The 13,733-nt window shown below is 35.9% G+C and overlaps 1 protein-coding gene across 4 annotated transcripts in view; it reads right to left on the bottom strand.

Annotated features, from left to right (window-relative positions):
* The window catches only part of LOC18106403 (putative disease resistance protein At3g14460), a 61,261-nt gene extending 47,770 nt beyond the window's left edge, over nt 1-13,491 (bottom strand). Inside the window, exons 1-2 of one of the 4 annotated variants that reach the window (XM_052448589.1) lie at nt 13,119-13,491; nt 11,340-12,120 (exon numbers count right to left, since the gene is read on the bottom strand). In XM_052448589.1, the coding sequence (XP_052304549.1) occupies nt 11,340-12,120; nt 13,119-13,442 (1,105 nt within the window). In that variant the 5' untranslated portion in view covers nt 13,443-13,491. The remainder of the gene's footprint in view (nt 1-11,339; nt 12,121-13,118) is intronic. The other 3 variants (XM_052448588.1, XM_024588949.2, XM_024588948.2) reach the window with 3 other exon arrangements.
* Between the last annotated feature and the right edge of the window lie 242 nt (nt 13,492-13,733).

The raw sequence follows: 13,733 nt of genomic DNA, 5'->3' as shown, positions 1-13,733 counted from the left end.
TTGTTCAGTTTGGGATTTGATATTGACAGAGTATCATGCATTTTCCTTTATGTGGATATCTATAAATGTATTACCTTTCAATTGACATAAATTTCACTTTATTTAGAGTTATAAAACTCCATATACAAGCAAAATACTAAGAGAAGGTTAGGTTGGAAGCTGCTGGATAGATTTGCTGTCTAACTTCTTGTTTAGTTTGGGATTTGATATTGACAGAGTATCATGCATTTTCCTTCATGTGGATATTTATAAATGTGTTACCTTTCAATTGACATAAATTTCACTTTATTTAGAGTTATAGAACTCCATATATAAGCAAAATACTTAGAGGAGGCTAGGCTGGAAGCTGCTGGACAGATTTGCTGTCTAACTTCTTGTTCGGTTTGGGATTTTATATTGATAGAGTATGATGCATTTTCCTCCATGTAGTTATATATAAATGTGTTACCTTTTAATTGGTATAAAGTTCACTTTATTAGGAGTTATAGAACTCCATATATAGGCAAAATACTGAGAGGAGGTTAGGCTAGAAGCTGCTGGACAAATTTGCTGTCTAACTTCTTTTTTGGTTTGTGATTTGATATTGACAGAGTTTCATGCATGATCCTTAATGAAATTATGGATAAATGTGTTACCTTTTTATTGACCAAAGTTTGCTTTATTTAAAGTTATGAGACTCCAGTTATGAGTCATAAGTCACTAATTTACGTTGATGCAAAAACAAACTTAGTCGTAGGGGCACTTGCACGTTGATATAAAACCTTGAAAATATATACTTGATATGTATATGTATGTTATGATGAGGAAATGAACATGCATGGAAAGTACCATATGTATAATGAATGAATATGGATTTCCTTAAACATTTAGCTTAAAGGAAACATGACCAAAGACTTCTTTGTGATTTAGGCGGAGCGACTAGGATTGGATCTTTTGTTGAAGGAGGTCACGAGACAGGCGGAGAAGGTGCGTGGTTTTACCTCTCCTTTACTCTTATGTAATTTAAAGTCTTCCCGATGAAGACAATGACAATTAAGTTATGTTTAATGTAAACAAAGTCCGGTGTATTAACAAGATTAGCTTCGGCTAATAGCATCCATGATAGGATTACCGGGAAATGAATTACAAGATTAGCTTCGGCTAATTGCATTCGTAATAGGATTGTCGGGAAATGAATCTCAAGATTATCTTAGGCTAATGGCATCCGTGATAGGATTGCTGGGAAGTGAATTACAAGATTCGCTTCAGCTAATGACGTCCATGTCAGGATGCCTGGGAATGATCGATAAGGCTCGATTCGGAAAAGGTATCCATGTTTGGATGACCTGAGAGAATTGATAAGTATAATTACCTAAACTATCCAAGTGGAACTATGCAAAGTTAAAGATTTAGTAAAACCAATTAGGCAAAGGTACTAGGTTCATACAAGAAAATAAGAGTATTCAATTAAGAATACGTAAATGATGTCTAATTGAGTTTTTAAATATATATGAAAGAATTTATAAGTTGATTATTAAAATTATTGGGAAACTAATAGAAAACTTATGCTTTATTTGTATTCATTATATGATCATTTTTGTTTCTGTTGACAATATAATTGTATGCTTATTAAGTTGTTATTGTAACAGGTCCATCTAATACTCAGGGAGCTCATTAGTTTTTAGGACTCTGCTTTGCTAAACTTATGTAAAAACATTTAGCTCAAGCATAATAGTATTAGCTAGGTTACGCAATATGCTTTTGTGTAAACCTTGATGTATACAAAACTATTGGCTCGGCATATAGTATGTTAATTATGTAAACTTTGATATAATGTATGAGTAAGAACTCCTTAGCTACTTTGTTTTTAACCCTTTGAAACTTTTAAGAATACTGATGTTATGTTTTAAATTCTCTCATTACATGTTAGTATCCCTTTTTCTTCTAGACTTTATTATACGATATATGGGCTATATTTATATTGATCTTATTCGTAGGGTGTGTGTGTGTGTGTGTGTGTGTGTATAAATTGTGTGCATGAATTGTATGAGGAGTTGAGTATTAATGATGTAAAATAAAGTTCAAAATTATGGGACCTTGTTTTGATGGCTTGAATGGGTAAATTGAAAGAAGTCGATAACTTGGGACGTTCTAAATACAAAGGGAACTTTGCCAAAATTTCAGTGAAAATATCGGTAGACTTTCATATATATATATATATATATATAAGAAAAAAAACAATTTACCCTCAAATTAAGAGTATATATTGGGATCTTTTAGTGTTGACGAAATTGAAAAGGTGGGATTGTTATAGTTGGTATTAGAGCCCTCGTATGGATTTTGGGAAAAACTCGAAACAAAGGGTAATGATGTTATTAATTTATTGCAGGATGGTACGTACTCGCCAAGAGATTAGAACAAATCTATCCTCTATAGGGAAGGGGAACAGAGATATAGACTTTTACGAGGGACGAGAAGAGAGCCTTTTAGAAGATACTGCTTGACATGCACCAGCAGTATCGAAGCAAGCAAGGCATGAAGAATCGACGGGGCCTCAAGTCAGACAAGTACCGAGGCAAGCTGGGGATGTTCAGCCGACCGTGTCAACCCTACCGGAACGAGCAGAGGAGCCCCCACAGACTACACTTGGAAGGCCATTTGTTTCTTATGTTGATTTGATGCTCCTAGCCCAGCTACTCAAAGCAGTAGTGGAAGGTATGACTAGTGTTGCCGCTCCTATGCCAGCACCTTCACTCGCACCCATCGCACCAACTGTTTCAGAAGTAGCTACAACTACTGATAATATAGTACATTTGGTTCGATCGGTAAAAAGTATGTAGTACATTTGGTTACTTTTTTGATAAAAACTGAACCGAACCGAAAATGATCACCTCTAGGTGCAACTTTTTTTTCTTATTTTAGGGCAAGAAATTTTTTTCCTAACAAAAACATATGCACCTCTTTTTGTTTCCACCAAAAACAAAAAAAATGTGGGGATACTGACTCGAAACATGTATTCATATAATCATAAATGATAGAGGGTAGTCCAAATCATTAAGCGATTAAGCTTTAGCTTATGTTTTAATTTTATTTATTTGAACTTTTAGTTGAAATTTATTAATTAGATATTATTTGTTGGATTTGATTTAATTATTTTTTAGTATTTTATTTAGTGGATTATAAACTTAATTATTTATTCTAGTTATGGTTTTAGTATTTGATCAGCTTTTTCTTCTTTTTCGGGCTTCTTCTTCTTTTCTTTCTTCTTCAACTTCAATCTTTTTTGTCTCGTATCAAATTTGATATTAGAGCATTGTTCTTAGGTGGGATTAGAGTTGTTTTCTTCAATTGTAGTCATGATTCAGAAGAGGGAGAGGAGGCATGTGAGAACCAAAAAGGTATGCACATTGGAGAAGAAGAAGCTACTGAGAGAGGATGGAGGTGGTGATACTACAGTTCTTGTCCTTTTTCTCTTGAACAAATTGATGGAGAACACACGAGGCGAAGGTGTGTTGTTTATTCTTTCAGTAAGGGTTTTTTGATCGATTTTTGTCCTTTCGTTGCTCTCTTTATGATTTCCACTTGCCATTGAAACCAATCTTATTTCAGAAGACCTTTAACAATGAATAAAGGATGTTTTTGGTGTTGTTACTATTTTGTTTTGTTTTAATTCTCGCTATGGGTAAGATTGATTTGGCTTTGGCATGCTATGGAAAATGCATGTGCAGTTCTGCCTTTCAGGCAAATCCGGACCTAATGACGGCAGGTGTCTTGTTTTTTTATTTTCAGGTTTTGTTTGGAACCAATGGTTGTTATGTGACATAAACATTTATATTACTTTTTTTTTGTTATATATTGTGTTTTGATTTTTATTTTTTTTTTTATTTTTTTCTTTTTATTTTATAAAAATAGTATTTATTACTATTTATCTCTAATTATTTTACTTTATTTTATTTTTAGATCAAATTTGACACTTTTTTTTGACACTTTTTAATCCTTAATCTAATTAGATATTGTTTTGATTTTATTTCTCATTATTTGATTTTTATTTTTTTAGTGTTGAATTTGATCTCTATTCTTTTTTTACTTATGTTTATTATGTTTTGAATAATTTTTTTTTATTGTTTTTTTAATGATTTCATCACTTAGCTTCTTTTTTTTTTATTATTATTGAATCATGACTTTTAAAGGTTTGCACGGGTTGATTTTGGTTTCTTCAAGTCTTTTTTATAAAATTAATTTTTTTAATTTTATTCTTCAATATTTAATTTTTATAAAATTGGTTTTATTGTTTTTTTTTTTTTGCTTTCCTTTCCATAAGATTATCTAAATCACATGCCCATAGTCAAATGGGTGACTTGGGTTGACTCATATATTTTTTGTTGCTTTTTTTTACTGAGTTTCAAGCCTCAACTTTTTTTCACTGAGAATTTTGCTATATTGTTTTGTTTTGGGTTTGCCTTTTATATGGTCAGTCCCAACAGCATAATCATGAGTTTTGAAAGTTAACAACGGTTGACTTTGGTTTTTTTTGTTTTTTTAATTTCACCCCTCAACTTTTATTTTTTTTAGTGTTATTCTTTGTGCTTTTCTTTATCACTTTCTTTTCATTAGGGTTATCCTGATCATGTTTCCATGGTCGTGAGGTTAGCGAGTTAACCCTGGTTTATTCATATTTTTTTCATGTTGTTTTTTTATTGAAATTTTCATGCCTCAACATTTTTTTATTGAGAAATTTACTTTGTTGTTTTTTTGGGTTTGACTGATGCGTGAGTAGTCTTGGTCTCAAGATCACAATTACAAATTTCAAATGTTAACATGGGTTGACTCTAGTAGTTTTTTTAGTCATTTTTTAATATATATATATATATATATATATATATATATATTAATTTCATCCTTCAACATTTAATTTTTCTAAAAGTTGGTCTTCATATTTTTTATGGGATTATCACAATTATGTACCAATGGTCGCAATGTTAACGGATTAATAAGGGTTGACCCATATTTTTTTTGTTTTTCTTAATTATTATTTTTTTAATTTCATCATTCAACATTGAGTTATTTTATAATTGACTTCATGATTTGATTCAATTTGCTTTTATTTGTGATTTTTTTTTATCTTTTATTTGCATAGATAATTGTTTGATTAAATAAAAAATATATTCTAAAAAACAAAGCTATTAAACACGGCTTAGTGCATGAACCATGTTGCGAAATCAAATATCCTTGTGTTTTTTCAATTTCATCCTTCAACATTTAACTTTTTTAGAATTGGTATTTGTGCTTTTTATTTCATTTTTCTTTATATAAAATTATCTCAATCATGTGTCTATTGTCACAATGTTACCATATTTATACAGTTTGACATATTTTTTTTTTAATTTTCTTCATTTTACATTGGATATGATTTTTTTTTAACCTTTTATTGGCACATATAATTGTTTTATATATAAAAAAAACTTTAGAAAATATAATTGTTAAACATAACTAAATATATTAATTATTTATATTGTAAGATTAAATATTTTATTCTTAATTATCTCTTTATCAACTATTGATCTAATTACTAAATATATATATAGACATTTCTATTTATGATAGAAAAATATTGTATATTAAAGAATGCGTTGTAAAACCTATTTATTAATTTTTGTTTACTTAAAAGAAATAACCGCTCGGCCGCGGAGCGCGGGTACAAAACTAGGAAAATGGTATAGTGAGACCGTCTCCTATAACCAAATTAAGTTTAGGACAACGTCTAATATCATCATATCGGAAAAGGGGCAGCCATTCTCTTGGCACGGACTCGAGCTGAGGACAATCCGAGATAATCAATTTGCGAAGAGAGGTGAGGTGCTGAAGCCCCATTACAGATTTCAGATTTATCAGACCTGATATTTGAAGAGATACAAGGGAGGAGGGCAGCTTCTCTCCTGGCACGGACTCGAGCTTAGGAGAACTACAGATATGTAATTCACGAAGAGAGGTGAGGTGCCGAAACCCCTTAAATTCCAGATCTTCCAAATCCCAGATTTCAAGGTCTTCAAGGGAGGAGGGAAGTGTGCCTTCTTGAAAGGACTCAAGCTTAAGGCTCCTCCTTATCTTCATTTTGCGAAGAGAGGTGAGGTGCCGAAGCTCCTTGTAGTCCCGGTCTTGCTGATCCCATAACTGAAGGAATTCAAGGGAGGAAGGCAGCCACTGCAACGATTCAAGTTTAGGACAACTCCCGATCTTCAATTTGTGAAGAGAGGTGAGGTGCTGAAGCCCAATGTAGTCCAGAGATTCCAGTTTACAGAGATGAAGGTATTCAAGGGAGGAGGGCAGCGCCCGTTCTGATATGGACTCAAGTTTAGGGTAACTCTTGATACTCAAATTTGTAAGAGAAGTAAGGTGATGAAGCCCCTGGTATTCACGGGAGGAGGGCAGCACCTGTTCTGATATGAACTCAACTTTAGGGCAACTCTTGATCTTCAATGTGTAAAGAGAGGTGAGGTGATGAAGCCCCTTGTAGTCCAGAGATTCTAGATTTCTGAGATAAAGGTATTTAAGGGAAGAGGGAAGCGCCAGCTCTGATATGGACTCAAGCTTAGGGCAGCCCGCGATATACAATCTCTGAAGAGATGTGAGGTGATGAAGCCCCATGTAGTCCAGAGATTCTAGATTTCTGAGATCAAGGTTTTCAAGGGAGGAGGGAAGCGCTTGCTCTGATATGGACTCAAGCTTATGGCAACCCTCGATACCCAATACCTGAAGAGAGGTGAGGTGATGAAGCCCCTTATAGTCCAGAGACTTCAGGTTTCCCAGACGATTGATTACAAGGGTTGTAAGAGTAGAGGGCAACGTCTCCTCGTCAAAAGACTCCACATCGTTCCCAGTAAATATGAAGCATGAAAGAGAAGGGAGTGCTTGCAAACCACATACCTTGAGTTTGATACAATCTTCAATGCAAAGTGTGTGTAATTTGGAGGGTAAACCTCCTTCAGGAAACGAATCAACTTCTGGAAGTGAGATCAATTGCAAATTCTGTAGGGAAGGGAGGAGGGAATGCATGTTTTCCGGCAACGACTTCAAATATGAGCAACCCTCTAACACAAGCCTTGTCAAATCTGAGGCAGCTAGTCCTCCTTTGGGGAAAGACACCAAATTAGGACAGTGACTGATTGTCAGATGACAGAGAGCAGGGAGAGGTCCCTCGCCTATACAAAGGGATTCGAGATTGGGACAGTGTTCGATGGTAAGTGTGGATACCCGGGGTAAAAGGTCTAGCTGGCAGCGCTTAAATGAACTACATTCCTCGATTTTGATTTCAGTGAAAGAAGAGGGATCCAAATGACTCATTTGCTCCATTCCCTTTAGCTGGGGATCTCGTCTAAAATGAAGGCACGGTAGATCTGATACCCCAGATATACGGCTTTCATCGCCCTCAGATACATTGATTACGTCGAGCATGGGAGCCTCTGGAATTGAAACCACAAGCTGCGGACATTCTTGAATATAAAGACTCCATAAACAAGGAAGGTGACTAGGCAAGGTGTCGATACACGACGTCGGGCGACGGCTCCCGTCTTTTTTGTTTATTTAACAAAAAGGGTTTTTTTTCTCGATTGGGGGAAACAAAGATTTTATTGGAGTCGCCATCTAGTAATTTGAGGGAACTAGAAATCCCAAATTAGACACTGGTCCCAGAGATTCGGGTACGGGGTTAGTTATGATTAAGGGAAGGTAGACACCACCCTTAAAACATCATTTCAAAAGAAAGGTTACCCTTACTTGTGTGTTTTTATTTGATTCAAATGCGATTATATTTTGGGCTTATTTGTAAATTTTTGTAAATGATTAACGTCGGTCCCTAAAAATAGGAGACACGTTAAAAATGACATCAGTCCCTAAAAATTGGAGACTCGTCTGAGTTACCAAAAGAAATAATGGATATAATCCATTATATTTTGGGTTTATTGGCAATTTGTTTTTTTTTAAATGGTTAACGTCGGTCCCTAAAAATAGGAGACACGTTAAAAATGACATCAGTCCCTAAAAATTAGGAGATTCGTCTAAAATATTGACGTTTATCCCTAGAAAAGGAGAATTACGTCTGGGTTACCAAAAAAATAATGGACATAAGCCATATTTGGTATTTACATTTTTGATATCGGTCCTTTTAAAAAAAAGAGACGTGTCGACTTTGGTTTTTGTATTTTTTACAACATGCAAGAAAATTTACAAGCATTTATATATAAAAAATATCAAAAATACCAGTAGAAAACCCCGAAAAATTACCTGAGTGCCACTGTATAGGTAAAATACTAAAATACCCTCGGGTTTCTTGAAAAATTACGAAAATGCCACTGGCGGTGCGTGTGGCACACGCGCGGCTACTGTTGGCGGCGGGGAGATTTTCCGGCGATATTTCTGGCCAACCGATGGTCGATCCTGGTAGATCTGATGTCGAGGATTCTTATGGTGGTGGTCTTGACGGTCGTTGATGGCTGATGAGCGAGAATCGACGACTTGAAGCTTCGGTGGCAGCCGACGAATCGCGGCCCGTTTCCGGCCAAATAGAGCGGCGAAAACGCTGAAACCGGCCGAGGTTTTGCTTTATATGAGGAAGGCGACCTTTCTGTGGTGGTTGTCAAGCTTGCAGTGGCCGGAGATGGGAGATCGGAGGAGAGAGAGGGAGTCGCCGGCGAGAGGAGAGAGATGCTCTGGGCTATGCTACGGTGAGCACACTAGCACGGTACACCGGTGCAGTTGATGCCTGTGATCCGTTGGATCTCTGATGGAAAGATCGTGCGGCTGTGATTGGCCCGATCTGCAGGTTGATCGGACGGTCCGGATGAACAGAGGTTTGATCGGGTGTGACGCGGTGCACCGAAATCTCGGTACACCGGGTGACGTGGCACAACGGGATCAAAGCTTAGATTATTTCAAGGGCTGAGATGTGTTTGGGTTTTAATCTGGTGTGGTAAGCCCTATTGTATCCTCTTAAATCAACGGTTCAGATCTAAACACTATTAGATCTAACGGTTAGGATATATTTGGTATTTTCCATATTGTTTTTTTTTTAAATCAATATCCTACTCTCGTGAAGAAATAGTAAAAAAACTTTACAATTCTTTTCTTTCTTTTTTTTTCTTTTCTTCTTCGTCCTGCGCACTGTAATTTTGTTTTATTATATATAATAATATATATTTATACAGGTAAAATTAAAACTTAAATCAGTATTAGAAAAAGCCCGATTCAACCGCTAAAAATCAATTTTAATTACCGAAAATTATGTTGAAACATAAAAAAAAACTTTCAATGGATATAAACCCGGTGGACCGGGTTTTGACCAAAAAATAATAGGTTTGACCCAAAACGGCATGAAACTCATTTTTTACCCTGGTCGACATGGTTTGACCCGTATTGACCTGGTGAACTCGGTTTTTGTAAAAAATGACGGTTTTGACCCGAAACGGCCCGAAACTCATTTTTTACCCTGGTCGACATGGTTTGACCCGTATTGACCTGGTGAACTCGGTTTTGGTCAAAAATAACGGTTTTGACCCGAAACGGCCCGAAACTCATTTTTTACCCTGGTCGACATGGTTTGACCCGTATTGACCCGATAGACTCGGTTTTGATGGAAAGATGCGGTTGACTCGAGAAAAATATATTTTTTGAATTTTTAAACTTTTTCTTAATTTTTTTAGATTTTTATAAATAATAATAGAAATAAAATAACATTCAAGAAAATCTTGGTGAATCCAAAATTGGGTTACAACACAAGGCATTTGCTAACTCGGGACAACCTGCTATCAAGAGCTTTTCAAGATGAGGAAAAGCACCATCTACATCCGTTTTCCATTCCTGCCATTTTTTCATCCCCGCAAACGTTAATATTTTGAGGGATTTAAATGGCTTCACAATCAAAGGGTCACTTCCATAGAACTCAGAACTAACTGCGACGACATCATCAAATCCTTCAATATGGAGCTCTTCAAGAGATGGCAGCTGCCCCAATGGTGGTAAGAGGATGCAGTTCTTACATCCATAAAGAAGCAACGTTACCATATTTGAGAAAGAAGAGTTTCCAAGCCAGCCTGGAAACGTTGTACCCCCGTAACCAATAATGGCAAGCTCTTTCACATCTTCAGAAGGCTCCAATTTCTCAAGTACATCTCTCTCGTGTGGTGTGTCATCCGTACTGCCATCCCACGTCAACCCCAACTCCTCAATCTTCTTCTTACCCTTCAAATTGGCATCCAAAGCATCTTGAGCATTTGCAACATCTCTGAGATTCCGAATAGAAAGTTTTTTCCTTATATGTGAGAGCTTCCCCAACCCTTTCATGCTAGACCCGCTATCTTTTCCCACGATGTAAGAATCCAAAATTCGAAGCTTCGTGAGTTTCCCCATTTTTGGTGGCATCTCTTTCAAATTTGTCCCTTCAATATCAAGATGTTGTAAGTCGACCAAGTTGGAAAGGTTGGATGGCAACTCCATGAGATGTCGGCACTCCTTTAACAATAAGCTTTGCAAATAGTACAAGGTGCACACACTTTTAGGTAACATTTCAATGGCGGTGCAAGAAAGGTCCAAGTGCCGCAAATGTTTTAAGTTGCCAATGGAATTGAGCAACTGAGAAGAAATATGCAAATGTTTTAAGTTGCCAATGGAATTGAGCAACTGAGAAGAAATATCTTTTGGATGACATAAAGATAGCATGCGCAAGCGCTTAAGATTTGGCAAAATGTCATTCAGCGCCTCAATATCAACTTCCACAAAAAACTTCAGTGGAAACAAGGCGCGCAAATGTTGGACTCCATGAATGCTACGAAATATCCGAAGTCCTCCGCCATATGCTGCCGCTGAAGTGATTGATAAATAACGAGTCCTTTCTGGAAGCGAGCATGAATGTTCACCCTCCAACCCAGAGCCCGATTCATTAATACCAAGCTTAAAGCAAAATTCTCCTGACACGTATTCAGCTAAATCACTTATGAGGTCATGCATGCTGAAAAAAGAATATTCACGAGTTGATTGCTGGAAAAGTGACCTAGAGACAAGATCATCAAAGTATTTTTCACCTATATCTTCCATCTCCTCAACGCCTCTGGGCTGGACTAGAAAACCATGTGCCATCCATTCAGTGATCAATTCATCCTTATGAAATTCATAACCCTTAGGAAATATTGCGCAGTAAGCAAAACAACGTTTCAGGTGTGAAGGGAGATAATAATAGCGCAATGTTAGAGCTGGAGGGATGTTTTCATTCGACGAACCCCACATACTGCTATTGGATATCTTCTCCCATTGCTTGACATCTCCTACGGAGTGCAAAAGACCCCCAAGAGTTTTCGCTGCCAGCGGTAAACCTTTGCACTTTCTCGCTATTTCTCTGCCAAATGCTTCCAAGTGTGAGACTGCTCCAGAATTTACACCACTAAATGCATCCCTTGCAAACAACTTCCAGCAATATTCATCGCTTATTACATTCAAGCGGTGAGAGGGGATGACAGTTTGCGTGACTTTTGCTACATCTTCTTCCCGTGTTGTCACGACAATCTTACTTCCGTGCTCCACATACCGCAAAGGTAGCAGTAACTTATCCCATTCATTGTACTCGATGTTCCACGCGTCATCTAGAACAAGTAGGAGTTTTTTCCCTTTCACTGCCTCCATTAGAGATTCATCTGGTTCTTTGGTGCGGCAAGTACTTGCGTTGATCTTTTCAAGAATATCCTTAATAATCCTGGCAACATCAAATTGTTGAGAAGCCCAGACCCAGGCTTTGAGTTGAAAGCACTGCTCTACCCTTTCCTCGTTGTAGATAAGCTGAGCAAGAGTGGTTTTACCAATCCCGCCCATGCCCACAATAGGAACCGCACATAAATTCGAGCCATCCGTGTTGTGTTGTGTCAACAAGAACTCCATTATGGCTTCCTTATCAGAGTCCCTTCCATATACATGAGATTCATTAACCAGTGGAGTTGTTTTCTCTGACAATGGTCTCCATCTACCAGTACCTTCTATGTGGCGCAGATCACCCTTTTGTTTAAGTAAACGTTCAAGCTTCTCAAGGATCTTTTGTAACTCTGCTTCCATCTCTTTCATCCTTCCATTAGCTGGATTTAGAAATGGAACCAGATTCCTTACCTGCAATGGTGGACTAAATATATGAGATAGAATTCAGGAAAACATTATAATTTTATAATATCAAAACAAAAACATTAAGATTCTTACATCTAGTGAATTAATAAGTTAATGCCATTAAATTGTTGATGCTAACTTAATGTAAACATTTTTTTTCTACAGGTCTTTTTCAAGAATTTACAATTGTTGATGCTAACTTAATGTAATTAAACAGTAAAACTCAAGTTTTAAAAAGATATTGATTAAATGCCACTAGTGATTTTCATAGCCCTTACTATATCATATATATATATATATATATATATATATATATATATATATATATATATATATATATATATATATATTGAAATTAATTTTTTTTCTAAAATAAAAATGGAAAAATAATTTTATTTTAAAAAATAATTGTTTAGCAATTAAAAAGTAAAGTATTTATTTTTAATATTTAAAATATCATTTTAATTTATAATTGTGCTACTAAAAAATCAGTGCATAATTCTTGGTGATTATTATATATATAATTACTAAGAAATTTAATATTTATAATAATGGGTTTTGAGTCTCGTAAGTCCTAATTATTCGTGATCACTAAAAATATTGAAAGACAATTCAGTTTTATATCCCTTATTTTTTCAGAACAATTAAAATTTATTTATGTTCTTATAAAAAATATATAATTTAATTAAGATTGACAATATTTTTATAAATAATTCAGATTTTAAAAATCCAAAGCGCATGTTTAGAAAACTAGTTAATAAATGAGAATTTGCAAGCATAATTTCACCACAGACACCAAAAGCCAATAATATTAGTTGCTTATATAACAATGAATACTCTTTTAATAAAACTCACAAAAGACAAAAACCATGCCTAAAAATATTTTTTCCTCCTTTACAGGCTAGCGAGCATCCATGAAAGTTAAAAAAAAAAAATAGAGAGATCAATACAAATATTTTATGAGGAAGCAAGAACTATGCTTTGTAATCTGCTTCTATGCTTACCCAATTGCTGTCAGGTCGAGGGGCATCAATGTCCTTGGATCGTAGATATTCATAATCAATCTCCTCCAATATGTCCTCAGCTTCATAGACAGCATGTTTAACATCATTAAGCCAGTTCTTCACAGCACGCTTTGTAATCTGCTTCTCCTCCGCATCGTCGAGTAGTCCGTTGACAGTATTCAGTGTTTCATTCAGCTTTTCCAGAAGACCACCATCGAGTTCGTGGCTTTTGAAGAAGCCCAGAACGTCACGAGAGGCCAACCTGTCGACCAGAACCTCAATGAGAGCAGAGAGAATTGATCCTCCGATCAACTCCAGAGCCATGGTGGATTTTTGCAGAAAGGGTGAGAGAGTGATTATGTATGTGAGAGAGAGTGATAGTAGTAGAAAGCTAATAAGCCACTGAATTGCATGATGGGAAGACGTAGACTTTAAAGGAAAAGAAGAGACGTGGAAGCCGGCTTCATAACAATATTATATTAATTATATCATATTGTATCAGCGCTCCACGACTAATAGGCATAGCAACTCCAACCCATGTGCTAAATGGAGTGCAAAAAATAAAAAATAAAAAATAAAAAATTTATTTTCCATTGGAGATGCTATAAGGGACTG

This window comes from Populus trichocarpa, chromosome 17 (genome assembly GCF_000002775.5).
Source record: "Populus trichocarpa isolate Nisqually-1 chromosome 17, P.trichocarpa_v4.1, whole genome shotgun sequence".
NCBI classification, from domain to species: domain Eukaryota; kingdom Viridiplantae; phylum Streptophyta; class Magnoliopsida; order Malpighiales; family Salicaceae; genus Populus; species Populus trichocarpa.
This window is presented reverse-complemented; position numbering and strand designations above follow the sequence as displayed.